Raw genomic sequence first — 27,474 nt, 5'->3', positions numbered from 1 at the left:
TGAGATGTGGGGAGGGTTAGAGACCTACCTGTTCCCGCACCAGTCCTTGGAACTGGGTAAAGGTTTCCAAGATACATGCAGGAAAAGTCCTCCGGAACCTTAGAATATGGCGAGAAATTCCAGGAGCCCAGAACCTGGTGGGCATCTCCTAGAGACAGGCAAACATTTGGTCTCAGCAGCCATGCCCAAAGTCATGACAGATGTTGTGCACCCCTTGGGGGATGAGGAGCCTAGCATGGCCCGCGCTTTGGTCCTCAGCGTGGGGGCTTTTAGCCTGGGCTTGTCACTGGCCACAGCCTATGGGCTTCTGGAGCTACTGGTGGAAGGACATAGCCCCTGGGGCTGCTTTGTGGGCACCCTCACTTTGGCTGCCTTCCTTAGCCTGGGCATGGCATTCTCTCGCCAGGTCCGGGTCACTGTCTTCCTGCTGCTGCCCCAGGCCTTCTCCAGTGAGCCTGGCACCTCATGGAAGGGGACAGGTCCTGGGTCAGGAGGGAGCCTGGGGGATGGGGAGGGTTAAGGGAAATATTCCAAAGGCTTACAAGGACTTGCTGCCATGTTCATGGCTGGGGTCCTGGTTCTGATGGAGCCGTCACCCCCAGGGCAGGGCCGGATGCTGCTGTTGGTGGCTGCCTTTGGGCTGGTGCTGCAAGGGCCTTGTGCCAACACCCTGCGCAACTTCACTCGGGCCAGTGAGGCTGTAGCCTGTGGGGCAGAGCTGGCCCTGAACCAGACGGCTGAAATGCTGGAGCAGGCCAGGCAGCCCCTTGTCAGTAAGTCTCCTCCACCCGCCTCCATCTCCCTCTGGCCCCCATGTCCCCCTTGCCCTGCATGTTCTACGGTCCTTGGGCTTCATTCTTCTCTGCTGGTACTGTGTCTTAATCTCAAAGCATCCGGGCCTGGCAAGGACCTCCGGTCTCAGTTAGACCCCTTTACTCGCACTCTGTGGCGTCCTCCACTCCAGATTAACTATCTCCCAGACCAGGCATCCAGGCTCCCCACCTCCGGGGTGGCAGCCCCTCTGCACTCACTGCCCCAGGGGCAATGTGAGAACCAGCCCCTAGAGGAGAAGGCCCACAGTGCCCCTGCCCCTGCCCCTCAGGTGCCCTGAGCAAGATTAAAGCTATCGCCCAGAAGGCCAAACAGGTGGCTGACCGGGTCCGCAAGTTCTTTCGGTCAATCATGGACGGTGTGAAGCATATAGGTAAGCACATTACCATGACTAATTTGGGGGGGAAGTCAAGGGGCACCCAGTCTCCTTACCCTCATCCTTGCCCAGGCCTCTTTGGGCCCCTCCTGGGTGCTGACTGGTATCCACTGGACACAGCACAGCCAAGCCCCTGGCCACAGGCCTCTCCAGCTCTGGGTGTTGTGTTATTGTTCCCCAAACCCTGAGAAGTGGCTGCAGGACTCCAGCCCTGGGTACCAGCCCCACAGCTGTCCCCAGCCAGGGCCCTGCGAAATGTGTGGTATTGGCTCCTACACATCGGCGATGTGTGCAACTCGGAGCTGGGAAACCCTTACTTGAAGTGTGCGCGGGTTTTCGATGATGCCAAGGACAGCTGCGTGAAGGTCGTACCACAAGCCTACCACCTATGTTACGTGCTCATGCCCTTCAAACTGGTGCTCTGTGGACTTGCCAGCCGTGAGAAAGCCGGGGCCCACCAGCAGGGAGGAGCCAATGTGGGCTGGGGGTCTGGGGTGGGAATGTGGGGGTTAGTTGGGAGGGCGGGACCAGGGGAGCAAGAGAGGGCAATGAATATGGACCCAATAAGGATGCTGGGCCCAGTACGGATGGGGGGCAGAGGGAGGGACCAATGAGGGTGTGGGCAATAGGGAGGGGCTAAAGGCTTTGAACAAATGTGAAGGCTAATAGAAAAGTCAAGAGGCCCTGTGAGAAGGGGGTCCTGGGAGGTGGGGGAGCAGGGCGCGTCTCTGCTCCTCCTCCTAACACTCAGCAGTCTCCCACTCTCAGTGGCCCAGGTGTTCTGCGTCATCCCCAAGTACATCCAGCCCTTCTTGCGCAAGGCCATCGGCACCCGTGAGTGACCCCCTCCTAGCCCCTGCCACATATGGTGCTCCCGAGTGGTCTCCCTCCCTCATCCTGGTATGGCCATTGCCGGCCAGGAGTGCTCCCAGTCCATAAATGAGAATGCAAGAGCAGGAAACGACCTCAAGAGGTCATCCAGGCCAATGTCTGTGCTGTACAGATTAGGAAATTGAGACCCAGTGGAAGGGAGGTCCCTCATCAAAGCACGACTTCAGAGCAGGAGCTGAGAACAGAAGCAGGGCCTCCTGTCCCAAGCTCAGGTCATCAAGATCATTCATTCTGGAGCATCTATTGTGTGCCGGGCGTGATGCCGGGTGCCAAGCATGCATGGCGATGGCCCAGATGTGGGGGCTTTGTCCCTTCCTCAGTCCACTGTAGGTGCAAGCACTGGGGGTTCCTGGCTGGTCTGTGAGCTGAGCCAGGGCCCTCGCCCGGGGGCAGCTCTGCCCTCTCCTGACTCTCCCTGCTCACTCTCCCCTGGACCTGTTGGTCCCAGCTGTGATAAAGTTGATTAACCGGGTGCGTCAGGAGTTTGAGTTCAACATGACAGCCACCCACCACTTCTCTGTCGATCTCAATGCGTCTCGGAGCCTGTCCCAGGTAGCTGTGGACCTTCACGAAGCTGTCAGCATGAAGCTGTACCGCGCCCGAGAGGCCCTGGCTCTGATGGGCTACACCACGCCTCTGCTGCTCCTGCTGCTCTACCTTCAGTGAGGGGCTGCGGGCTGCGGTTGCAGAGCCAGGGCTGTGGGGACCAGCTCATCCCCAGGGCACCCTGGGAGGCTGAAGTCACGGGGTGGGATGGGAGGTGCCCTGTGGGGTCTGGTCCAGGGTGCTGAGCGGCCTCATGTGTGCTTCATCCCCCCAGGGCCCTATTTTACCGGTACTGTTACCTGAACTGGGATCATTTCGACAACGTCTACATCACCAGTCGATTCCTGCGCATGGAGGCCGTGCGCGCCATGGCGGGGCTGCCCACGGTGCTGCCGCTCAGTGCTCACGAGGCCGGCCGCTACATCCAGCCGGGTGAGGGCCCCCGGGCTGGGGAGAGCAGGGGCTCTCAGGGAGGCCAGGGCTTTCCCTAGCCCCCCTGGCCTGACCCTAAGCCACTGCGCAGGCAGGGATGAGGTAGGGCTTGGGGAAGGGCCAGAGAGAGGAGAAACAACTCAGAGCTCAAGGAAATTTCAAGCTAAGGGGGAGACAAAGCCAGTCCTTGGGGAGTTCTCAGTTTGCTGGGGAGAGCGGACACCTTGGAGAATGCAGACAGACAGGAAGGGGGAGGTGGTGTTTCTTGAAACACCCTGGAAGTCAGGACAGTGGGAAAGAGAGGGGGCGAATAGACATGGAATAGGGGAAGTGAAGTTAGGGTAGGGCTGGGGGCAGGAAGTATGAATGTGCTAAAATGGAGGGGAGGACTGCCTGTGAGGTGGGGAGCCAGGTAAGGGGATGAGGGATGCCCAGGAGGGCGAGTTCCTGGCGACTGGGAATGGGTCACTGGGCCCAGGTGGAGATGCTATGGCAGCTCCTCTAGCCACGGAGCCCGCTACCCCTGAACAGTGTTTCCCACCCTGGCCGTGGGTCCTCATAGCTTCTTTCCCTTTCCTCTTCCTGCTGCGCAAACAGGCCCAGGCTCAATCAGGGCCAGGAGCTGGGATCTGGTGAATGGGAGCACTGGGGAGCACCCTTCTGACCATCCACTCCCACTCAGGCTCCATCTTCCTGTCCCGATGGGAGCAGTTTGTTTACACCCTGGAGACCTTCAACCTTATCCGACACCTCCTCCTCGTGCTGCTCCTGGTCTTCCTGGACTACGCTGTCTTCTGGGTGCTCGACCTGGCCCGGTACCAGTTGCAGGGGGAGATCGTGGCCCGCAGTGAGTATCTACACCTCCTCCCGCCTGCCCGCTGCAGCCCCCTCGGCCTGCTCCTGCGTCCTCCCCACCCACTCTGAGCCTTTTCCTCTTTCCCACCCTCAGCCATGGGGGACTGCCTGAATGTCCCCATGTCACTATTACTCACCAGCCCCTGACTGTGCCCATGTTTCAACTCTATCTTCTGCCTAGTAACACCTGTGCCCAGGTCAAGTTTAGAACATAATAGACTGCCTCTAGAGTCAGACTGGCTTTGGGTTCAAATCCCAGCTCAGTCCTTTACTAGGTGGTGACTTTAAGCAAGTTGCTTAACCTCACAGAGCTCCAGTTTCCGCATCGGAACAATGGGATGACAAAGTTCGCAGTCTGGGTTGCTAAAGGAGTAAATGAAATTATATGTATTGACTGCCTATAGACCATTGCTTGAGAGTGTGCCACAAGCCAAGGAATATAATTAATCTAATTTTGCATGCCGGAGGACCAACAGAAAAAGTTTTAACCTCCCCCCCAAATAAAAGACAAAGCCCCCAAACAAACAATAAAAAAGCACATAGTCCAGTGCCTGGTACACAGTCAGTGCTCAGCCCATATTTTAAAATAAAAGCTTCTGGGTGGTCGTGGAGGCAGGGGAGAGGGCCTGGGCAGGCGGACCAGACACCAGTGCCACCCAGCTGGACCATGGGGCCAGTCCTGGGTGCCAGGACTGAGGCTCAGGCCCTGGGGCACCAAGAGGGTACCTGGGGCATCAAAGGCCCCTGGCTAAAGGTATGGGCCATGCCTATGACCTGGACTGCTCCACTTTCCACCTTCCAGAAGGTGTGCCCTTTTCTGCATGGTATAGGGGCGACTTCCATGAGTGCCACTTACACAGTGTCTTTGTGCCAGGCCCTGTATTGGTATCTATAACCGTGAAAGGGACTGGCTATACCGGGAATATTTATCGTGACCTGGTGTCGGCATTTGACGTCCTGCAGCAAGGCAACATCACTATTTTGTCCCCGCGCTGCCTCCTGCGTCCTTCAGAGCCCGATGCCACTGGCTACCTAGTCATCGGTATCAACCACACCCCAACGGCCCTGGGGGAATGCACCATTCAGGGCATAAGGGGCACAGACTGCCGGAGGGACGGGAGGCCAGGGGTGTGGCTGGCACCTCGTGCCCACTGGCGATGCTTACTGTGCCTGCTGTGTCCCCAGGCATCATGTATGGCCTATGCTTCTTCGTCACTCTGTTTGGCAACTATGTCAGTCGGCTGCGGCGAGTCATCTGTGCTTCCTACTATCCATCCCGGGAGCAGGTGAGGGGTCCACGGCAGGCAGCCAGCCCCTTCCCTCCCCAAGGTGCTAAGCTAGTGGCTGTCTGCCTTGGCTTTGAGAGCGTGGAGTTCTTCAGTAGCCCTGTCCCTCCCTTCTCTGGTTGAACCCAAAGCATATTGCCTGGACTGCAGTCCCCTGGACCCCAGCAGGGCCGGGAGGAATGGTGCCTCTGGGGCAGAGCTTCCAGAGACAGCGCTTGCCTCCAGAGTTTTGTTAAAACCAGGGGAGGACAGAGCTTCCAGAGACAGCGCTTGCCTCCAGAGTTTTGCTAAAACCAGGGGAGGACAGGGCAGTGGTTGCATGTTGAGGGGTGAATGGAAACTCGCCATTTGTTTACTCATTTAGTCTTCATGCACTGAGCACCTACTGTATGCTAGTCACTGTGCTGGGCTCCAGGGTGCCAAGATGAACCACGTGCAGTCTGGAGCTCACAGTCTCAAGTCAGGCCAGATGGGCTTTTAACAAGATGTTACAACTTAAAAAGTACTTTTATTAAGGAATGAATAAAGTGCTATGGAAAGCCGGAGGATAGAGTGGGTAACCCCACCTGGGGGAAGTCCAGAAGGCTTCCCAGAGGAAGGGGCATTTGAGCCAAGCCTAGGGGGATTCATAGGAGTGGGAGAGAAGGAAAAGGTAGGGGGTGGAGACAGGTGCAGAAAAAACAAGGGCAAGTGGAACCCCATTCCTGACCTCAGGAAAGGATCTCCTACCTCTACAACATACTTCTGAGCCGCCGAACCAACCTGTTATCTGCCCTGCACCGAGCAGTGAGGCGGCGTGCAGCCGACGAGGGCCACAGCAGTGCTTTCTTAGTGCTGGCCAGCCGGTGAGGCCACTGTCTTTTTCCTAGAAGGGTGAGGTGAGAGGGGACAGAAAATGAGCCAGGAGTTAGAATGGATCTGTCTTCCTAACTATCAAGAGCTTTGGGTGAAGAGGGTGCCCATTCCATGCCACTCATGCCCTGAGAAGGAGAATTAACGATGAGAATCCTTAGGGGTGTGGAGTGAAGGGAGAAAAGAGGACAGGGAAGTAGAGAGGTTGTTGCTAAAATCAGAGGGATGGAGGTTAGACTGCAGGAAGTCCTCTCGATTGTTTGGAGGTCAGTGCTGGAATAGGAGGGCTAGGCTGGCCTGCTTAGTGTCTGTAACCTCTCTTCTCAGGTGCCCCTGCTTGGGTCCATTTGTCAACCAATTCTGGCCACATCAGGCTTACTGCCTGGGCTGTGGGCAGCTCCAGGATGAGGCAGACATGGAGAACTTTGTGTCTTGTAGTACCCCGAGCTGCAAAGGTGAGACCCCTGAGAAATGTGCCTTTCCCTGCTGGGACTCACCACAGTTGCATATAATGGTCAACTGTGGTCCTTTATTTATGGACTTCTTGGATATCTCACCTTTTTTACCCTCCCTTCATTACTATGCATGTTCTCATTTACATAGAGCCCTTAGGTAGCTCATTTTCTCTATGCTTGCCTTAATTCTCCTGGGTATAAATAGGATTTATATGCAAGTGGCATTGCAGCAGTTCCCTACTGTGCACCCCATGACAAGATGGTCCCTTCAGGGTGGGATGGAGGAGGCAAGTCCTGGAAATCAGGGAACACAGGGGGTTGGACAGCCTCAAGTTCACCTCCTTCCCTCCTGGCCTCTTCTAGGCCTCTACTGCCTCACCTGCTTCCGCCTCCTAGACAACACCTGCTCCGTATGTGCATCTCCCCTCTCCTACCAGGGGGACCTGGAGCTGGAGCTGTGAGTCTTTCAGTGGCATGGGTGGCTGGAGTCTGTGGGGGCAGTGGGAGCAGCCACCCTTCTCCCAGGATGTCTGTGAGCCATTGAGATGGGAGGCTTCTCCAGGGACTCTAGTGATGAGGAGGGCCCCCAGCTATGGCTGGCTGCAGCTCGAAGGAAGGACCCTGAGCAGGAGTGGTTACTCCGGCAACGGCTCCAAGAAGCACTGGACAGGAGCGTCTCCACAGAGTCCAGCTCCGAGTTCAGGTCAGTGGGAAGCAGAAGGAATTGGCACCTGGGAACTGCGAGGCGTGAGCATGTTCTATCCCATTTACAAGGGACTTCCTGGGTGCCTGGACCTCTGCTAGGGCTGGAGATGGAGACGAGGGGGAGGGAAGGAACGGAAGTTTGCCAAGTGCCCACTCTATGTCAGCAATGCTGCCCTGGAGGAGCTCCCCATGCAGCGGAGGACAGTGACATCAAATAGATAACAACAGTGTCATCAGCACGCTAATAAGGGAGTGAAGCACGCTCTGGGCAGCACAGAGGACAGAACAACCAATTCATTGAAGGCTGTTTATCTATTAATGAAGGTTTCATAGAAGAGGCAAAAAAAGGAACTGGATCTGGGGGGCAGCCTGGTGGTTTGCTAGGCTGAGACGGGGAGGAAAGCATTCCAGGGGGAGGCCTGTGTGACTTTGGAGCATGTGAGGCTTTCAGGAGGGCAGAGCCTGAGGGGGTGTGTCTGAGTGGAGACCTCAGAGGCTGCTGGGAGATGAGGTCTGAAGTGAAGGTGAGGAGAGACGGGCAAGGGCCTCACTTGCCATTTGAAGATCTTAGGTTGGAAAGTGACGTGTTCATACTTGTCATAAGCTTGGAAGGCAGAGCAGAGATTGGGCACAAGCAGGGGGACCAGAGAGGTGGCTGTCTTAGCCCGGGAGAAGTTGGTGGTGACCTCAGGATTGAGGTGCTGAGGGTGACTGGGATTTCTGTGCTTGGGACTGGGCAGGTGTTAGAGAAGGAAGAAAAACAGGTTCTGGGTCAAGGAGACTGGCACAGTTTAAGCTTTTTGAGATGTCTATAGGGCATCCAGCTGGAGATGCCCAGGGGACAGTTAGAAAGGGGCAGGGCTCTGAGCTAGAGGTATATTTGGGGGGGGGGGTGTTGTTGACTTGGAGACAGGAGGAGAGGAGGAGCTAGGTCATCCCGGTAGAGTGCAGAGCCAGAGAGAGGGAGGGGACAGGGACAGAACTCCAAGAGCTCAATTACAAACCAAGGAGGGGAGAGGCTTAAGAAGGCAGGAGAGCAGAGCATATGAAATCAATTAGGACCATCTGAAGACAGATGGTTAAGAGATCATTGGAGTGGCGTGTTGGCAGTATTTTTCATGGCATCAGGAAGACCTAAACCCGATCATGATGGGTTCAGAGGTGACTGGTAGAGAGGACACAATGTGTCCAGTGGGCACATTCCAGAAACAGGGTATGTGGTTCCTGTACCACTGTCCCGAGAAGTTTGGTAATTCTATTAATATAATAACTGCTGTAGTTTTAAAAAGTAAGCTTGATGGCGAAGAGGAGGGAGTTAGCCTCACATGGTTAGAGAGTAGCTTGAAGGGGATCCAGCACTGAAAGATTTTTTATATCCAAGGACAGGGAGATCTGAGCATTTAGGCAATGAAAAAGAAAGGGAGCATTGAAGAGGGAGGGATGGGCTCTAGGGCCAGGTGGACAAGGTGGCCTTAGAAAAGAGCAGGCTTGTGGAGGCAGGAGGGGAGAGCGCGGGTTTTTCCGAGCAGAGCTGAGCCTGCTCCAGCCTGGTGGCCTTGCTTTTCTCTGGGGAGTAGGAGGCAAGGGCATCTGCTGAGAGAGCAAAGGGGTGGCTGGGAGGAGAATAAAAGTTTCAAGAAGTGGGTGGTGGAGGTTGAAAGACCTGCCCCGTGGAATATGCAAAGAAGCTGACTGGGGAGGTTAAGGGATTTCCAGGTAGCATTAAAGGCCCAGCTGATGTTGAAAACCATAACCCGTAATGACTGCTCCAGTGTGGTTATGTGGTTTTCTCTGGCAAATGTGGTAGCCATGAACAGGATTCAAGGGTTGAGGGCTTTTTCTGGGCAGGTCACGAGAGGGACAAGAGAGAGCTGAGGTGTCTTTAGTAAGAGTGTCTGAGATGATTGGCCTTAGGGAAGAGAAGTGGCTGAGGCCCCAGGGGCAGTCCAGGGTCTGTGTTTTGGTGAGGTGTTAGAGCTGGGGCAGTGGCTAGAAGGGAGAGCTGGCTGGACAGGAGGGGCTCAGAGAGTGGGCAAGGGAAGAATTCTGGGATGACTGCAATGAATGGCTGAGGCTGAGGATGTCTGAGTGGGAGCAGAGGTGAATGAAGGTCAGTCGGGCCAATGAGGTGAGAATTGAAAGGCCAGAACGTTGGATGGGTCCTCCAATGAGAAGGCTGCTGGACCACACAGCAGCCAGAGTCTAGTGCCGGTGTCTTGGATGGATGTGGCAGGGTGTCTGGGAGGCCTGAGGAGCCAGCCACAGTGCTGGTGGTGTGGCTGCCAGGGGCTTTGCAAAAAACACTACGGGTCAGCTGGGTCTGACAAGGTTAAGCTGCCTTCACTTGGGAGGACTGCAAAAAAACTGTCTAGTGGGCACATTCCAGTGTGAATGGGGCGGTGGATGTCGTGATGAGGTTGAAGGGGAAGCAAAGCTTTCTTTTTAAAGGTTCCAGAGAGCCCAGTGAGGTTCAAAGCTGGGTCAGCAGAGGGGCTGCTTGAGCCTTGGGCAGGTGTGATCACTGAAGTCACTAGTGATTCTGCCCTTACTAGCCATGTGGCCTCAGGCAAGTCACTGCCCACCCTCAGCGTCAACCTAAAATCAGAAAATCTCTACAGCCATGGGCTGTATGCCTCATGGCAGGAAGACAGGAGTGGATGGTAAATAATAGAAGTGGATCTGAACAGATGGGGCAGGCAGGGGCAGGAACGCACCTGTGAAAACAGAATGTTGGTGACCAGGCCACCCCCCTTCCTTTCCTCATTAGTGACCCGGATGAAGAGAAGGGGCCCCGGCAGAGAAGGCACGAGCAGCAGCCCTTACCTGAGACCAGTCAGCCTGCCAGCCTTCCAGTGCCTCCTGAGCCCCATGGACCACCTCAGAAATTCTCTGTCCCCAAAGCAGCCCCCGCCCCAGCTTCAGAACCCCCAGTCCCTCTCTCACCTCCCTCTCCTCCTGATCCCTCCCTCCCACCTCAAGAATAAAGGAACCAAAAGTGGACACAAGTGTGAATCTTAAATTATTATTATTTCTTCCTGTTGTTTACACCCGAGGTGGGGGGGCAGGGGTAAGGGAAGGGAACAGGAGAGGGGGGAATGCCTCCCCCACTAAGGCACTGACTGGGAAAGCCACAAGTAGGGAGAGGGGAAGCCACATTGTCCCCACTCTCTGGGGCTAGGCCCCAGGTCTCCCTAGCCCTGGGCTCCCTCCATCACCTGAAATGCTAAGATGAGGCCCAGGGCAACCTGACCTCCCCCCCCACCCCAATATATTACATCATCACTTTTTAAATAGATACAGGGACTGGTCCCGCTACCCCCTCCCTGTGACCCCTCCCCACTATTGGGGGTACCTGGGCAGCTGTGCAAATGGGCATGGAGGTGCATGGGAGGGAAGAAGAGCACCGGGCCCCTGAACCTGCCCCTTTTAAGGAGGGCGAGGGGCCGTCAGGCCAGGGAGGGGAAATAGTGCAAGGCAGAGCCCAGGCCACAACGGGGGTCCAGCACCCAGCGATGAAGGGGGGGAGACACCCCCCACCCCAAGCAGAATTGGGTAGTTAAAAATCTGAAACTAGATTTCAACAAGACCAACAGAGAGGCTTATGTACAGAATGGGGGTGGATTCAATCCTAAGAGTGAGGGGGTCATTCTCCCCTACCCAACAGGAAGCCCGCTGGCAAGGAGCCGGGAAAGGACCTCTTTCCCACAGGGCCGCGGCCCACTTTCCCAGCGGCCGAGCGAGAGGTTACTTGCCCACTGCCTTGGCAAGGGGGCGCCCGCTCACCAGCCGGGTGGCTGAGGGCGCGAAGACAGCTCGCTCCAAGCGGCCGCCGGGGGCGCTCGCCCGCGCAGGGCATGGCCGCCAGATGGCGCCGGCTCGCCCGCTCTCCGCAAGGCTCCCCCAACCCCTCACTCTGTCCCACACCGTGCCCAGCGCCAGCCCGGGGGCGGCGTGAGTCAGGGGCGGCAGCGGTGGCGGCGGCTCTGGCTCGCACCTGGGCGGGGAGGAGGTGGGGAGGAGGAGAAGAGGGTAGGACGCCGCCCGGCCCGCCCTGCCCTCTGGCCTCGGGGAGGGAGCGGCGGGAACAAGACATTCCCTGCCCAGGGCCGCGGGAGGGGAGGGAAAGGGAGGGGAGAGGAGTGGAGCGGAGCGGCTCCCCTAGCAGGGCGGGGCCCCTCCCGCTGCCCCCAGGGGCGGGCGAGCCAATCAGGCCACCCCGCCCCCTTCTCCTCCAGGACCCCATGACTCAGCGCTGGGAGCGGGGCGGAGGGGGACTGGGATGGCTCCTTCCTTACAGGCCCAGTCCCCCAGTCTTTCAAGCTTCCACCTTGCTTTCCCCCACCTACCCTTCCTTTGCCGCCCCCTTTGCATAATTCACTGCCAGGAAAAGGGAACAGAAACCAGGAAGGAGGGGTCTCGGAAGGGAGGGGCAGTCCTTCACCCCCTTACACAGCCAAAACCCCCAAGAGGCATGGGGGCGGGGCAAGGCTTTGGTCCCAAGCCCCCACCCCTTAGAAACCCGCATAGCCGAAGTGGGACCCCACAAATCAGAAATACATTATTGCTTCTACTCCCCAGGAGCAGCTGGGGACGGGGACCCCACATTTACAATACAGCTGTAAGTATATACATCATATCACATGTATCACTCCTTGGGGGATCACCCCAATTTGGGGAACCTCTGCCCCAAAACCTTCTCAGCTTGCAATTGGAATGAGGCTCTGGGGGGGAAGGGGCTGATTCTGATGCCAGCAAGGCTCAATGCCCCGACCCCAGCTCTATCTGTCCCACTGCTTGGCATGGGTGTCCCCGGCCTTGTGCTGCTCCAGCCTGGCCATTTGTCCCTCTTTAAGAGGACTCCATGGCACCTTCAGCCTGGGGTGTGGTGGGTGTCCCCTCCTCCTCCTCATCATCAGGAGGCCCTGGGGTAGAGACTGGGGGCCCAGTGGGGGCTGACTGCTCCCAGAAACGAGCCAGAGAGAGGCGGAAGGTGTCCAGGTGGCCATTGGAGAGGTCGAGGCCAGCAGGGGATGGGGTGGCGGTGGAAGGTGGTGGGTAGTGGGGAGGCGCATCGTCCTTGCGGCGCCGTCGGGTGCGCACCTCCAGGCAGTTCTGGCCCTTGAGGTGGCGCTGCAGGTGGTCCTCCTTGGCGAAAGCCTTGTGGCACAGGTGGCACTCATAGGGCCGGTCCCCCGTGTGCAGGTGCATGTGGTTCTTGAGGTCATAGCTGTGCAGGAAGCGGGCTGGGCAGTGCGGGCACGAGTAGGGGCGCTCTCCTGTGTGCTTCCGCATGTGGATCTTTAGCTTGTCGTTCCTGGCACAGGCAGGGGTGGAGGGCAAGAGAGGTGTTCAGGATGGGATCCCTGGCTTGTCCTGGTTATGCTCCCAAGTCTTGTTCCACTCTCGTCCCTCACCATTGGTTTCCCCATTATTGCCCCAGGATACCCTTGCTGGCTTGCCTCCAGCCTGACTGGGCCCTCCCATCATCTGCTCCTCTGCCTCCAACACTGCCTTCCTGCTCAACAAATCCTTCATGGCCCAGACCCACCACCCTTGGCTTTCTTTCTCCTGGTGTCTCCTCACTGCAGTAACCCATGCATGCCCCAGGCCCTCCAGGACCACCCACCTCCACCTCAGCTCTATTAAACTACTGCTTCCCTCCACTCCTCACCCTCCTCCCTCAACACCGCCTATGGCCCCTGCTGGCCCCCCCCCTCCGGGGGCTCACCGGGTGAAGCGAACGCCGCAGACCTCACAGGCAAAGGGCTTCTCGCCGGTATGGGTCCTCATGTGGCGCGGCAGTTTGCCCGCCCCGTGGATGATCTTGTGGCAGACGGGGCACTCCTGAGGCATCTGGGAACGCCGTTTGCGCACCAGTTTGTCTTGGCCGTCCAGGCCTGGTGTCAGGGCGTCCTGGTGCAGGGAGCTTAGGTAGGCCATCAGGTCAGGATCAATGGCATCTTCATCTGAGCCCAGCTCCTCTGGGGACAGGGGGGGCCCGGTGCCCTGTGCCAGCCCATAGGCCGGGGGATAGACCAGCTCCTCTTCTTCTTCCTCACCCTCATAGGCATCGTAGTTTAGGGGCCCCTCAGGAGGTGAGGCGGTCCCTGTAGGAGGGCTGTAGCTGTCCCCCAGCCCACTGCCCCCACTGCTGCCCACTCTGCCTGCTACCTCCTCCTCCTCATAGGTCAAAGGATGGGCAGGCACTGTGGGCACCTCAGGTACTAGGTGGTTTGCTCGGGCCCCCTTGGTTTGCAGAAAAGCTTTTCGGGGCTTGCGGCTACGTCGGGCAACAGGCCGAGGTGGTGGTGGTGGTGGCGGTGGCGGAAGGGGCACCTGTGGAGGGCTGTCTTCACCATTGGGAACTCCAGAGGCCGTGGCTGTGGCAAAGGCCTCGAGGTACTGGCGCGCTCGCTCGCAGTCATCCTCGTCCGGGCTGGGAGCTTCCAGCCCACTACCCTGCAGAATCTCCATGCAAGCAGCGATGACACATGGGATCTCCAGCAGCCGGGCAGCCTGGAGCACAGCCGGCATGTTGGCGCTGCTGGTGGTCAGCGTGGCTGTATAGGCAAATTCGAGCAGGGCACCCAGTGCCTCGGGCCCTACAAAATCCAGCTCACACACACCAGCCCCTGCTCCCCCAGTGGCAGTCCCGCCACCTCCAGCTCCCATGATAGCCCCACCACCACCCTCAGTGAAGAGCTTCTTGAAGTAGTGGCTGCAGGCAGCCAGCACAGCCCTGTGGGTGCGGTATTCAAGGCCCTGGGTCCGGATGGTGAGGTCGCATAGATGGCCCAGCTGACGCTGCTCATTGAGGCAGCTCAGGAGCTCACTGCTATGGTCCGGGAATGGAATCCCAATCAGGTCATCCTCAGGGCTCCCCATCTTCTCCTGCAAGGTCAAGTAGATGGGGAGGTTACGAGCGCTCAGCCCTGCTAGAGGGTCTGGGGAAGGAGTACCAACATTAGCCAACACTTACTGAGGGACGACTACATGCCAGACACTCTGCTAAGCACTTTACACTCATTTAATCTTCTACAACCCTCTGCAGTATGATTATCATCTATTTCACAGACAAGCAAAATGAGGTTCAGATAGGTGAAGTGACTTTCCAAGTTCAGTGCAGAACACAGTTCAAACCCAGGCAGTGGGCCCAGAGTCATTATTCTTTTTTTTTTTTTTTTTGAGACAGGGTCTCACTTTTTTGCCCGGGCTAGAGTGAGTGCAGTGGCGTCAGCCTAGCTCACAGCAACCTCAAACTCCTGGGCTTAAGGGATCCTACTGCCTCAGCCTCCCAAGTAGCTGGGACTACAGGCATGCGCCACCATGCCTGGCTAATTTTTTCTATATATATATTTTAGTTGGCCAGATAATTTCTTTCTATTTTTAGTAGAGACGGGGTCTCACTGTTGCTCAGGCTGGTCTTGAACTCCTGACCTCGAGCGATCCACCCGCCTCAGCCTCCCAGAGTGCTAGGATTACAGGCGTGAGCCACCGCGCCCGGCCTATAAGAGTCATTATTCTTAACCACTGTACTATTCTGTTCTGCCTCTGTGAGAGCAGGAACACTGCCTTTCTAGCCCTTTCCTAGAGACCCATCTGCTTCACCTGCCCCATTCCCCATCCCTTTGGAAGGAGCACTGGACAGGGAGACAGGATGCCTGGGTCCTGGTTCAGGCTTCATGAAGAATTGGCTGAAGGACTCTGAGTAGCTCTAGCAGCAGCCTCAGCCATCTGAAAAGTGGGGTAATGGTCTTTGCAATGAAACCTCCTCATAGCCAGGGGAGAGGCCAGTGAAAGAGTTCAGATTCACATTGGACCAAGATCTGCTGGAGGTCAGGCATAGATGCCTTAACTCAAGTTATCTCTCTAAAGCATGTAGGACAATGTAAAACATGCAAACGAGAGCAGGCAGCTTCCAAGCACCAGCCTCTTCCTCCTTGTGCCCCTCCCCCAGCTACCAAAAGTTCATCTCCTCTTCTAGATCCCCCCCTTCTAGAGACCAAATGGGAAACACAGCTCCCAGCATCCCTCCCCCCACATCCTCCCCTCCCTCATGGGGCCAAGGAGCAGCCACCTTTTGCTGGGGTGTCTCGGGCTGGCGCGGGTGCTTCCTGCCCCACACAGATAAGCATCGCCCCGCCCCCCCCCCTACTGCCAATAGGCCAAGTTCCAGTCCCATCCCTCCCCCCACCTCCCACCTCTCCCTCCCCATTCCAGGAGAGCCCCCTCTCTTCAGAGGGTCATGGTTCTACCCTCTATGCTTTCCTCTGCAAGGCACAGCCACAGATGACACAGAGCAGGCAGTAATCCCAAGGCTGGCAGAGGTGTGGGGCAGGGGTTGGGGCATAAGTCCGGCCAGGAAGGGGGTGAGACCTGCTTGAAGTCCTGGCTGTGCTACTATCTTGACCTTGGGCAAGTCAGTTTCTCTCTCTGCTTAAATTTCCTCATCAGCTATACAAGGGGGAGGGGGTTGGGGCTGGGAATGGAAGCCTTTGAGGCCTGACATTTTGTGGGTCTGGAGCAACTGGAGACAGTGTTGGGGCCTGAGAAGATCTGGGCTTTGCAGTCAGCCAGGCTTGAGTTTGAATCCTCACTCTGCCACCGATGACCTCTGTGATCTTTTTTTTTTTTTTTGAGATAGAGTCTGGCTCTGTTGCCCATGCTAGAGTGCCGTGGCATTAGCCTAGCTCACAGCAACCTCAAACTCCTGGGCTCAAGGAATCCTCCTGTCTCAGCCTCCTGTGTAGCTGGGACTACAGGCATGCACCACCATGCCCGGCTAACTTTTTCTATATATTTTTAGTTGTCCAGCTAATTCTTTCTATTTTTAGTAGAGACGGGGGTCTCACTCTTGCTCAGGCTGGTCTCGAACTCCTGAGCTCAAACAATCCGCCTGCCTCAGCCTCCCAGAGTGCTAGGATTACAGGCGTGAGCCACCGCGCCCGGCTAGACCTCTGTGATCTTAAACAAGTGATTTAATCTATGAGCCTCTTTCTTCATCTACCATAGAGGATAATTCCACCTGACTACAAGGGTTGTTGTGAAGGTTAACAGACCAAGTACAGCACAATGGCTGATGCACAGTAGGAACTCAATAAATGCCTGGCCTTGGCCTAGCCTCAGGGCAGATTCCACTATACAGGTGGCCTCTGTTAAGAAAACTACTTGGGGACAGGTCTGCCAACCTCCCTCAAATCACCTTGAGGGAGCCAGGTGACCTTGGACAAGTCACCTCCTTTCCCGGGGAGGCCTGTTCCTCATCTGTAATCTTAAAGGCTAGCCCATTTGATTCTTAGAGCAAGTCCCTCTGACATTTTGTAAGTGTTCTCTCTCTCTGCCACTCCAGCAGCTGTTCAGCCCTGGCCATTGATAGGAAAAGGTTTTGGGCTTTTTTTTTGGTGGGGGAGACACTTGGGGGAGTCAAGGGCCACAAATTTCCTCATTAGGACACAAGAACTGCATTGTCTGTGTCTGCCTGCTTGCCTGCCACTCTCATTGCAGTGCCAGAACTCCTGCACAGAAGACTTGAGTGAGCAGCACCCACGTGTCTGTCTCTGCTTGTAAGCTACAACTGGGTACCCTTAGGTAGCCCACCTGTTCCCACCTTAAGTCCCCAAATCATTTTTCTCTCTGGGGGCCAAGCAGTCTCTCTCCCTGCTCCCTTTAGTTCTCCTGTCTGTACTTTACAAATGCTACAAGTGGCAAATGGCCCCAGAACTTAGGAACAAACAAAAATCCAGGTGGGCAAAAGTGGTGGCAATGGCGGCAAGGGCAGCGGCAGGGGGGGCTACAGCAGCGGTGAAGGCTGCGGCCACTTAAGCAGCAGTAGGCACCCTCCTAGGCCCAAGTAGATCCTGTCCCTCCTAAGGGGGATGGGTGGGGTTGTCCTAGCTGTCCATTGAGCCAGGTTCCTACCATTGGCTGAGAGCTGGGCACCCGCAGGCACGTGGCTCGCCCCATCCCTCTCCCTCCTTCCCTACCCACCCCACCCATTCCCGCTGCTAAGCCCGCCTCTTTTCTCCCACCCCCAGGGCTGGTCTCCGTGGCAACTTGGTGTGGCGGGGGTGCTGATTGGCTGACCCCGCTGTCAGGTCACAGGCTCAGGCTGGTTCACCACGCAACTCACACAGAGATTGGGCAAGGGTGGGTGTTTAACTCCTTAGGCCCAAATCCAGTGCCCATGGCCAAGAAGTAGCAATGAAGGAGGGGGAGAGGCAGAGGACACGTGTGGGAAGGAGAGGGTGTTCATAAGGTTCTCTAGCTTCTGGGAAACTCCCCCAGTCCTTACCCAGAGTTCTGGCACCTGTGCCAACATAGGTGCCACCTGGAACTATACTGGTGCCAACCAGGCCAAGGGGGCACTCCTAGACCATCATCTGGGAGGGGTGGATGGGGTGCAGGCCTCCCCCTTCTTTGTGCCAGGGTGGGGCACTGGTGCCAGGGTGCCCACCCTAGCTTGGGCACCCTTCCCACCTCTGCATCCCACAGGGCCCAGCCCCCTGACACCCATGAAGGCGGCCCATCCCCACCCAGCCTGGCATGCCCCCTCTTGCTAAGACCTTGTGGGCATGGGTGTGTGTGGTGGTTGGGGGGGCAGCTGTGCCAGGGAACCAGGCGAGGTCTGTTTGCCTGGTAAGGGGAAGAACAGGGGGCCCCGCCCCATCACTCCCCTCTTTCCCGCCACCCCGCTCCAGGCTCCCCTCACTGTCAGGCCTGCTAGACCGGCCAAGCCGGTGGGCAGCGCTCTTGAAACTGGGCCTTGAGTCAAGCCTGCCCCATCTTTGGTTGGGGGAAGACTTTAGGGTGAGAAAGGTAGGAAGGGGGCAAAGGTGGGAGCACCTATCACCTACCCCTCAGTGCTCGAGGGCACCTGCCAGGGTATGTCCACCACCGAGAAACCAAAATGTAGAGGACACTGGCCTGGTCTTGGAAAGAAAAAGGAGATGGGAACTCTTTCCAGGTGCTGACCTCAGGCAGCGTCCAGGGCAGGGCCGGGGGGCACCAGGGCCAACACTGCTGGCTTGAGGCAGCTGAAGGGCAGGGATAGGAGGCCCTGAAAAGGGCAGCTGAGTAAAGCTGGCTCCCCTTCCCCCCCACCCTGGGGATTAGGGGAGTGAGGCTTAGTGTGGGGGGCAGCAGGCGGAACCAGGATTAGCGGCAGAGAAAATAGATATGGGCCTGAGACACAGGCACACAGAGCCCCCCCTCCCAGGTTCCAAGGCCCCTACCTCTAGGCTCTGCCCAGGAGCCTGAGAGGGGCCTGGCCAGCCTTCTCTAGGAGCAGCGGCTTGGGGTGAGGGAGGATGAGGACCAGGCTGTGACATCTTCCTGCTAGGGATGATGGAGAGACTTGAGGCTCTTCCCAATTCTCCTGGTGCCTTGGCTGGCCACCCCTCCCCCTTACTTCTTTCTCCTTTCTCCTTCCAGCCCCCTCCACCCCCCAACTCCAGCCTCAGGTTCTCTTCCTGTTTTTTGGAGCTAAGTTTGCACGAAGCCAAGGCTTTGGCCTGCGGCTGGGCTGGGGGGTGGGGAAATCAGACAGCCAATCCAAAGTCCTCAGGGACCCAGGAATCCTAGTTTCCAAGCATCCCCCACCTCTTCCCAGGGCCTCTGGGGCCCAGGGACCATAGCCACCTGGACCGCCCAGTTGGGGAGGCAGGTTGAAGGAGCTGAGCCACATCTCACTCAAGGATTGGAAGGGCTTCCAAGGAGAAGTCCTCTGCCCAGGGATGCCCTAGGTACTCATGGAACCCTCCTCTCCCCACCCCAGCCCCCCCAAGCTTGCACATGCCTTCCCCATCCCCCATATGACGCTTCCCCCTCCTAACCTCACCACCCCCAGCACTCACACTTCCTGGGGGCCGAGGCGGGGAAGAGAGACCGCAAGCCACGAAGGGGGAAGGAGGCGAGGGGAGTTGGCTGCTTCCCGGTGCTGTGGGGGTTAAGTCTCTCCCCAACTCCAAATTCCCCAATCCTGGTTCTAGAGCTCCTGAAGAGGGGGACACCTCAGTGCTCCCCCATGTTTTCTTCCCATGACACCAGCCCTAGCCCATGGCCCCTCAGGCCCCATCAAGGGAAATAAGAGGGAGATAAAAGATGGCGGAGAAAGGAATAGGGGGAACGCTCTTTCCCAGCCTTTGCCCCTTCGCCTTTGGGCATCCCCTGCCCATCAGCCAGCCCTTACTCTTGACCTTTTCTTGGCCTCCCTTTTCTGTTCCCTTACTCCTTTCCCCAATCCTTGTTCCCTCCACAAGGTTCACCTTTGCTTTCCTTCCCTAGCCCTCTCGGGCTCGGGTCCTTTCTACCACATTTGTGTCCCTAGGCCTCCCCTTAGGAACCATCCCTATGTCTGTCTCCCTTCTTTTCCCCTTTGGTTCTCTCACTTACGCATTTCCCACTTTCTCCTTTCTGGGCATCCCTTCTCTTCTCCCCAGGCATGTGGGGGGTAGAGAGGGGAAGAGGAATTAAATCAAGAACTAGGGCCCTCCCTCGAAGGCCTGGTCTTGCCAAGAGATGGTTGCTTTTAGGGCACCCATGCCCCCCTTCTGGATGAAGCGGGGGACCAAAATTTGGGGGCCAGTTGGGGAGGATAAGTGGCAGGGGGGGAGCGGTGTGCAGTGAGAGCGGATGTGGGGTGGGGGTGGGGGGGACAATCTGTGCCTGTCTGCCCGTCAGAGTTTCCAGCCCTGGAGCTGCTGGACTTTCCCTGGAGGGTGCCCACCTTGGACAGGCAATTGTCCGCTAGGACAGACCCTGGCCATCAGGGTTCCCAGCAGTGTCTGCTTGGGTAGTGCCAGCTCCCCTTAGGGCCTGAGGAGACCGCACAAGGTGCCAGGGTCTACCCTGTGCCCACCCCCTCCCCCAAGCCTAGTGTCTCCAGCTGGGTAACCGAGCTGGCTGGTAACCCCACACCTGCCAAGCCGCCAGCAGAAACCTGAGCCCCCCAGCCCCAGAGGACACCCCAGCCCGATCCCCGGGGCCCGGCTCCCTGCCAGCTCCCTGTCCAACCTCCTGGCCTGGCCCAGCAATCACTTGCTCCTATAGGCCCCTTTTCTGCCTCTCCTGGTCCTCTTGGGTCTCCTTAGACTCTGAAGCCTCCCCACACTCCAGCTCCTCAGACCCTCGGTTCCCTAAACCCCCCCAGTGACGTTCGGGCACCTTCTTCCTAGCCTTGTTTTTCAGTCCTTCTCTGACCCTTGGCCAATTCTAGGCCTCCAAGCCCCCCTGGGGCCTGATCTCCCAAGCCAGAGCAGGGCCTACTCACCTGAACGCTGAGGGGCCTTGCCGGCAACTCCTCCTGGCCCCTGGGGGCAGCAGGTTGGGATGGGTGGGGGAGGGCCAGGCTGGGGGGCAGGTAGGGTGGCTGTTCCCCGCTCCAGCTCCCTCCTTCAAAGGGGCCGCCCACGACCTGGCCCAGCCCCTCCCCCCTACAGCCTTAACCCTCTGGGTGCTGTCCCCCCTCCCCCCAGCTTGGAGGGAGGGGTTACCGGAGGGCTGGCAGCGTGGGAGAGGGCCCTGAGTCTCTGGAGTCTCTGCCTGTGGTGCCCGAAGCCCAGCTGTACCCACCCCCGCCTGTCCTTCGTCCTGAAAGGGGAAAAAGGTGAGGGGCAGGAAAGGTAGGGACAGTCCAGGAGGACAGAGATGAGGAGGAGCAATGGGAGAGGCTGCTGGAGGTGGGACCAGGAGAAGGAAGAAGGGAGGGGAGGGGACAGGAGGCGGCAGTGGCCAGAAGAGGGAGGAGGAGAACCCTGGACAGTCAGTGCCAGGGGTGACAGGTGCCCAGGTCCCAGCCCCTCAGGGTATGTGGGATAGGGGACCACAGGGAGGCCCTCCAGACCCCAGTAGGCCTCTAGCCCCCCTGGGAGCTAGCCAAATTCTCCCTACTCTGTACTGGGCTGGGGCCCTCAGGGGCTGGGCAAGGCGGCACCCCGCCCTCCCCATAGCCTCACCCCAAACCCACTCACATACCACAGTTCCTTTCCCGGGCGCCAGCCCCTGCCAACCAGGCCAGGGGGCAGCACTCGTGCCAGCCCCCAATAGCCAGGGGGATCAGGGGGACAGAGCTGGCCTGAGGGGGGTAGACAGATTGGGGGAGCTGTGGGCACCGAAAGAGGAAGGAGCTGGGAGGGGGCATCTGCTGGGAAGCGCCTAGCCCCACCCCTTGCGCAAGCTACTGCCACCCTGGCCGGTTGGGTGGGACCCGCCTGGGCCTGAGGGGCAACTCAGGAGGGCTCTGAGCCCAGAGATGGGTGGGCCACAAAGTTTCACTTAAACAACTCTCGGGGCCCTTATTCCTGGAATGAGAGGTACCCTAGTGTCCCCCAGACACTAGGCCATCCAAAGTCCTGCTAGGCTTGGGGGGACCACAGAAATGCCCCCTAAAGTACTCCCTCCCCTTTCCCCCCAACAGCTGCTGGCTCAATTCCGCTGGCCTGGTGCCCCTCACCAGCTCCCGGCCCGGTTGGCACCTACCCACCAGGATGCTGGCAGTCCTGCCCTCCTCTCCCTCCTACCCCCCTGCTCCCAGAGCCCCATGCCAACTGTGGGCCCCGGGTGGGGGAGGGTCACTCTTGTGCCTTGGTGCCAGCCAGGCAGGCCGAGGCCCCTAGGCCCTACAGATAAGGCCCAAGACCCTGTTCTCAAGCCACCTCCTCAAGAGCAGCACACCAGTCAGGGCCTACACAAAGACAGCCTAGGAGTCTATGGGTAACCCCCGGAGCAACTATTGAAGCCTCCACGGCTCAGGATAGGGGCCAGTGTGTCTCCCTACCACTAGGCACCAACCTCCCAGCATTCCCCCTGCTCAAGCATTTGCTTGTGCACCAAAGTCCCTGCAATTCCTGAGAGCCTGAGTGCCTGAAGCCTGCAAGGGAGTGGGGTGGGGCCGCTCTCTGCCCTTTGATCCCCATAAAGGGAGGGAACCAGCCTAGAGGGCAGGGGGCAGGGAGTGAGTTCATGAGGCCCCTCCATTTCACCCTTGCCAGGGGCAGCATGGCAGGGTGTGGGCATCTTTTGGGTGGGGCCTTAGGTGAGGATGAGTAGCATGTCTCAGCAGGGGAGACAGATGTCATTCGTGGGTATATGGCATCACATGGGAATGGGATGGCAAGAACAAAGTAGGGGGTGTAGAGGGTACCCATGTTCTGACCCATCCCAGGCTTTTACCTTTTATCCAGAAACATTTCCAGACTCAGCCAAATTGAGAGCTCAAGGAGGACTACAACTCCCAGTGTGCACCACAGTTGCCTTGCATGTACCTTGGGAGTTGTAGTTCCCTTGAGAAGCCTGGCGTTCTCCCCTTCCTCAGGCTGATGGGTGATGGATGGGGAGGGCAGAGGAGTTGGTTACGAATCTCCAAGGGGACTGTTTAAGAAGTAAAAGGCTGCGAGGTCCATGGGTGGGGGAGAGGACCCCTGCTCCTAGGCAAAGGGGGCGGAAAGGAGGAAGGAAGGAGGAGAGGATGTCTGTTGAAAGGGGTACATGGGTGGGGAGGAGTAGGGGGGGGTGGAAACAGGAAGGAAACTGAAGCCAGAGACATGAGGTCTAAAGCAAGGGCCTGGGGGAGCCCCACTCTGAGGCTAGGCAGGGACTGGGAAGGCATTTCCCCCCTGCCATTCTGGTGACCTGGGGAGGCATAAGAGGAATTAGGGATGTCAAGTCGTAGCAAATTCATGTATTTATGGGGGTCACTGGCTCCATTTGCCTGCCCTCAGCCCTCTTTTGCCTGGGGCACCCTCAACTCTTGGATCTGGCACAGGTATTTGCAGGCTGGGAAGCTTTGAAGGCTGACCCGGTTCTGGGGAAGCGAGCAGGCAGAAGAAGGGGTTGGGGGAGGTCAGGGCCAGCCCCGATGGTGAGTACAGTGAAGGTATATGTGGGGTTAGGCCCAGGTGTGAGGTCAAGGAAGGGTGTTGGCAAATAAGGATGATATCCTCCAAGGCAGAGGTCACAGCAGCTGGGAGGCCACAGGGAAGAGAGGACTAAGATGCCCAACCTAGGTTGTGGGACAGAATGAAGAGGGCAGTCATTTGTGGCCTCCTTGGGGAATTTGCTAAAGGTAGTTTTTTCCCTGTGCTGGGCAGCCTGTGAACATTAAAGATGGCAACTCAGGGGGCCAGATGGCAGCTAGGTACCTTTCCCTAGTGGGGTGGAAGTCAGAAGTGGGCAGAGGACCTGCTTTGAGGTCACTTTCCCTGGGCTCCCCAAGGCTCTGGGACAGATGCTTACAGGCCCCAACTAATGCTCTTGCCAAGACCAGGGCCTGGCTGGCAGGGGATGGTGGTGGGGTCTTTCCTGCCCTTCTCCCAAGGCCTCGATGGTGGATGACAGTAGCTCTATCCCCTTCCCCCCAGTTCCCCAGGCCCGCCTTGGCGCCTGGCCGCTTGTGTGTTGGCAGGACTAGGGTGGGGGGGCGGCGAGGCAACTTCAAACTGTCCGGGCAAAACGTCAAGTTTACTCACGAGTTTACTCAGCAGAAGGAGGGGGAAGAGGCCAGGGCGGGCACACCCCATGCCAGGGTCCTATCCGTCTGCCTGTCCCCACCTTCCTCCCCCACTCTTCTCTTCAGCCCTAGGCCAAAACAGGCATAGGCCCCACGGCCTAGTGTCAGGGCAGTCTTCACTCTCAGGAAGGGCAGGAAGCCCCAAAGCAGGTCCAGAGGCTTCTATCAGAGGGCAGTGGCCTCCCTGAAGCCCATTCACTACTGATCTTGGGGCCTTGGTACTGGGCCAAAACTGGGTCTCTCAGCCATCAAGAATGGGGCAGTGCCAGCCCAAGCTTCCTCCATCTGAGTAGTCCCTTGGGCAGTGACTTCTGACCCCAAATACCCAGTCCTAGACTGTGCCTCAGGCACCAACATGATGCCATCCAAGCAGCCATATAGGATCAGGGGCTGGTTCTCTCAGCCTTGGCTTGGAATGGGGGGCTGGCACCCTATCTGACCTACTTCCCTTTCCTCCCCACCTGCTTTCATTCTCTGCTTCTCTCCCCTAGCCTTTACAGTCCCCACCCCAGAGCGCTCCGCCCCCCCATGCCCGCTGGGCCCCCCTCCCCCACCCTTCCCCAGGGTGCCAAGTGCAAGCACACAAAGGGCCTGATGGTGCATTGTTAGCCCAGCCCCCGCTGCCCGCCGCACCCTCCCTGGGCAGGCACTAGGCCAAGGAGGAGCTGGGGGCCCTGGGTGCCAGGGGGCACCATGGGGAAGGGGAAGAGGGCAGCACCTGTCTCCTAGACACTAGGGTCCATATCAGCCAGGGCTTAGTAGTGATGAGAGTCCCATTAGAGCAGGCCTTTCTCCTTGACACCTGAGCCTAGTGGGCACTGCCTTCTTTCTTCCTCAGAGCCCCTTTCTGGTGGTATTAACCCCTTTTTGACTTCTGTGCCAAGGCTGGGGGGGGTGTGGTACCCAAGGGAGGGGACAGTGTCTGGGGGTGCCAGCAGGCTGTGTCGTGCCCACAGCAACCATGTAACAGAGGCACGCTGGGGGAGCTGGGGTCCCGGGGGCCAGGGACAGGAGGCACTGACAGAGATTTCTCCTTGTTTCATCAGCTGCTCCAGGGGGAGCCCCCTGCCCTTCTCCCCAGTTACCACTAAGGAGGAACACTAACTACCACCCAAACCTAGTCACAAATATGTCCCTCTGCAACCCAGCACAACACTTCTTATGGCCACTGTCTCCTCCCAACCTGATGCCCACTCCATGCCAGCTCTCCCAGCAGTGCCAGGCGGGTACAGGGGTGACCAAACCAGTTGGTGTGTGTGGGGCAGCAGAAGGCAACCCCATAATCCTCCAGGCCTCCCCCCCAATCCCACACACACACACCCCCTTAGGGAACAGAGAGTTCCCATTCTGGTTTAACCCCTCACTGCCCAATCTGGCTTCCCGCCCCTGGGCCCCTGATAAAAGGTCTGCCTCCTCCAGGAATAAGTTGGGGGAAGGGGGAATAGCTGCGCTGACTCATTCCCATTCTCTACTGCAACTAGGGGTCTCCAAGGCATTCGGGCGGGGGTCAATACAAGAACGCCCTCCACCTGGCCCGGAAGCCAGGACAGCCTGCCGGTCTCCCCCTCTCCCCAGCACCCACTTCCGGTGTCCCAAACTAGGTCAGCAGCGCTCGTTTCCTGTGGGTCAGCTAGCACCGGCGCCTCTGCCCCTCCCCTGCTCCGGACCCAGGCTCCCCGCCCCCCCCCGCCCCCCAGGGCGCCCCGAGGTCTCACCACGTCTCAGCCGCCCTTTGATACGTGGGGGTTGTGCGGGGCGGGGGGCAGGGGACCCGCCCTCTCTCCAAACACCAGCAGGGCCGGGGCGCCTGGGCAGGCACGTGTCCGGGCACAACCCGCTGCCCACGCCGCCCCCCCACTCCCAGCCCCCCCTCGCTCTGGCCGGGACACGTCGCTCTCTTACTTGGGATGGGGTGGGAGGAGGGAGAGAAAGCTGGAAATTGAAAGCAGCGCCCCCCACCCCTTTGAATGGCAGCCCTCTGCCAGGCGCACACTGTAGGTTCCACAACACAGTAGCGACCCCCACTCTGACTAGGGGCAGGTGCGCCGGCGCCGGTGAGAGGGCCGGGTGGTAGGTAGGAGAATTCTTCCTAGTCACCCACCCTTGCTCTTGGGTTCTGGGGGGCATGAGCTGGCTTTGAAAAGGTGGCGGCAGGACTGGAGCCTGAAGAAGGGGGTGGGATTGAGGGACAGGGGAGAGAGGGGTCGTTCTATGGCGTTTGGAGGTTGTCGCTGAGTCCCACTACCACTGGAGAGAAAGCGCGGCTCTGGAAGCGCAAGAAGCCGAATAGTCCAGCCGGTAACTTTCCCCCAAGCCTCGGCTCCTCCTGTGCCCCCCCAACCCCCATGCAACTGGCCCGGGTCCAACCCGCCGCGCCAGGGGGCGCGAAGGGGGGGCGCGTTGTCCTAGTTAGAGTCCGTCAGCGTTTCCATTCCCTCAACTCGGTCGGGTCTGGGGTCCCCCCTAAAGTCATGGAGGAGACTAGGGGAACGCTCAGCGCCGCCTCACCCCCTCTCCATCCCGGAGCCGCCTGTCTGATCCCAGGAGAAGTGCAGAGAAAGTTTCTGGGGACCCTCCGCCCAGGGTTGGGGGGCAGCCGTAGTTCCTTCTCTACCTTTCCTCCCAGTTAAAACCAATTCCAAAGACCCAAGGTGTTGAGAAGGCACAAGGAAGGAGAGTGGTGGGAATCTGGTATGCATGCGTGTGTATGTGGGGGTCCCAGTTACAGGACAGACGAAGGACACTGCAGTAGTCTCAAGTCTAGTGAACCTCGAGCCAGAAGATAAAAGTGGGGTACACTTACCTCACGGCCGTCGGGTCTGCTGGCTGGAGCTGCTGAGGCACAGGGTGTGGGGAGAAGCGCGTCCCCCGCCAGGCCCGGGGGCTTGGGGCCCTGCTCCGGTCCTGGTCAGAAGGCCGCGGTCAGTCGCTCGCCGCTCGCTGCTGGGGGGCTCCTCCTCCGCCGCCCTCTGCCTCCTCCTGCCGCCCGCCCCCCCTCGGCCGCCGAGAGCCGTACATTCACCTGGCTCCCACTCGCCCCCCCCTCAGGGCCCGCCTCACCTGTCCTGCTGTCTCACCTGTCCTCCTGCTTGCTTTCCCCCCATCCCTCCCCTCCCTCCCCCCGCCCCTGCCACCCCCCAAACTCCCCCCCCAACCCTTAGCAACACCCTCTGTCACTTCCTGGTTTTTCACCCGCCCCCCCAGGCCCCCCTCCCTCCGCCCAATAAGGACATAAACTTCAACCCCTTCGTCCAGCCAGTCCATGCAGGGCGCAGATGGGTCCCTCCCTCCTTTTTCACTCCCTTCCTCCAAGCTCTTACTTAGCTCTCCTAGCCTTTCCCACCCTCCTCCTTTCCCTCCTTCTTTCCTTCTTGCTCTGTCTCCCTTCACCTGCCACGGTCCCTCTCCCCCCACCCTCTCTCCCTCTCGTCTCCTGCCTGTAACTCTCTCAGTCCACCTTAACTCGAACTCCACCCCCGACCCCCATCCAGCTCTCTGCTTCGGCTCCGCCCCGCCCCTGCACTCCACCGCCCGGTTCGCCCATTGGCCTGAACAACCGCCCATCCCAAGTGGGTCCCGCCTTGCGTTCGTCCTGGCAGGGGGCGGAGCCGAGGGGCTGGCCTGAAACCTGGAGGGAAGGGGGGAGGGGGCAGTGTCCGCAGTGGCCAGGGAAGTGAGCACCCTCTTCAGGATCTCTCTCTCCTTCAAGAGGGGCTTCTGTAGGGTCAGGACCTCAAGAGG

The 27,474-nt window shown here is 58.5% G+C and overlaps 2 protein-coding genes across 5 annotated transcripts; one reads left to right on the top strand and one right to left on the bottom strand.

The window, feature by feature from the left end:
* Nucleotides 1–101: 101 nt before the first annotated feature.
* DCST2 (DC-STAMP domain containing 2) lies at nt 102–10,234 on the top strand. Its single transcript, XM_045545235.1, has 15 exons — nt 102–449; nt 603–773; nt 1,103–1,204; nt 1,448–1,645; nt 1,976–2,041; nt 2,547–2,760; nt 2,919–3,076; nt 3,759–3,923; nt 4,806–4,973; nt 5,117–5,217; nt 5,932–6,062; nt 6,397–6,524; nt 6,888–6,981; nt 7,087–7,227; nt 9,997–10,234. Exons 1-15 carry the CDS (start codon nt 107–109, stop codon nt 10,211–10,213), a joined length of 2,397 nt encoding a protein of 798 aa, XP_045401191.1. The 5' UTR covers nt 102–106; the 3' UTR covers nt 10,214–10,234.
* On the bottom strand, nt 10,226–26,835 carry ZBTB7B (zinc finger and BTB domain containing 7B). 4 transcript variants are annotated; one of them, XM_045545236.1, is made up of 4 exons: nt 26,811–26,835; nt 26,537–26,637; nt 12,958–14,120; nt 10,226–12,543 (listed from the first exon to the last, which is right to left on the bottom strand). In XM_045545236.1, exons 3-4 carry the CDS (start codon nt 14,112–14,114, stop codon nt 12,078–12,080), a joined length of 1,623 nt encoding a protein of 540 aa, XP_045401192.1. In that variant the 5' UTR covers nt 14,115–14,120; nt 26,537–26,637; nt 26,811–26,835; the 3' UTR covers nt 10,226–12,077. The 4 variants fall into 4 exon arrangements, with proteins under 4 accessions (XP_045401192.1, XP_045401193.1, XP_045401196.1 ...); XM_045545237.1 differs by having other exon boundaries at nt 26,794–26,832; XM_045545240.1 differs by lacking the exons at nt 26,537–26,637; nt 26,811–26,835 and adding an exon at nt 20,497–20,601.
* Nucleotides 26,836–27,474: the final 639 nt, after the last annotated feature.

This window comes from Lemur catta, chromosome 3 (genome assembly GCF_020740605.2).
Source record: "Lemur catta isolate mLemCat1 chromosome 3, mLemCat1.pri, whole genome shotgun sequence".
In the NCBI taxonomy this organism is placed as follows: domain Eukaryota; kingdom Metazoa; phylum Chordata; class Mammalia; order Primates; family Lemuridae; genus Lemur; species Lemur catta.
Note: the sequence above shows the minus strand (reverse complement) of the source record. Positions and strands in the feature narration are given on the sequence as shown.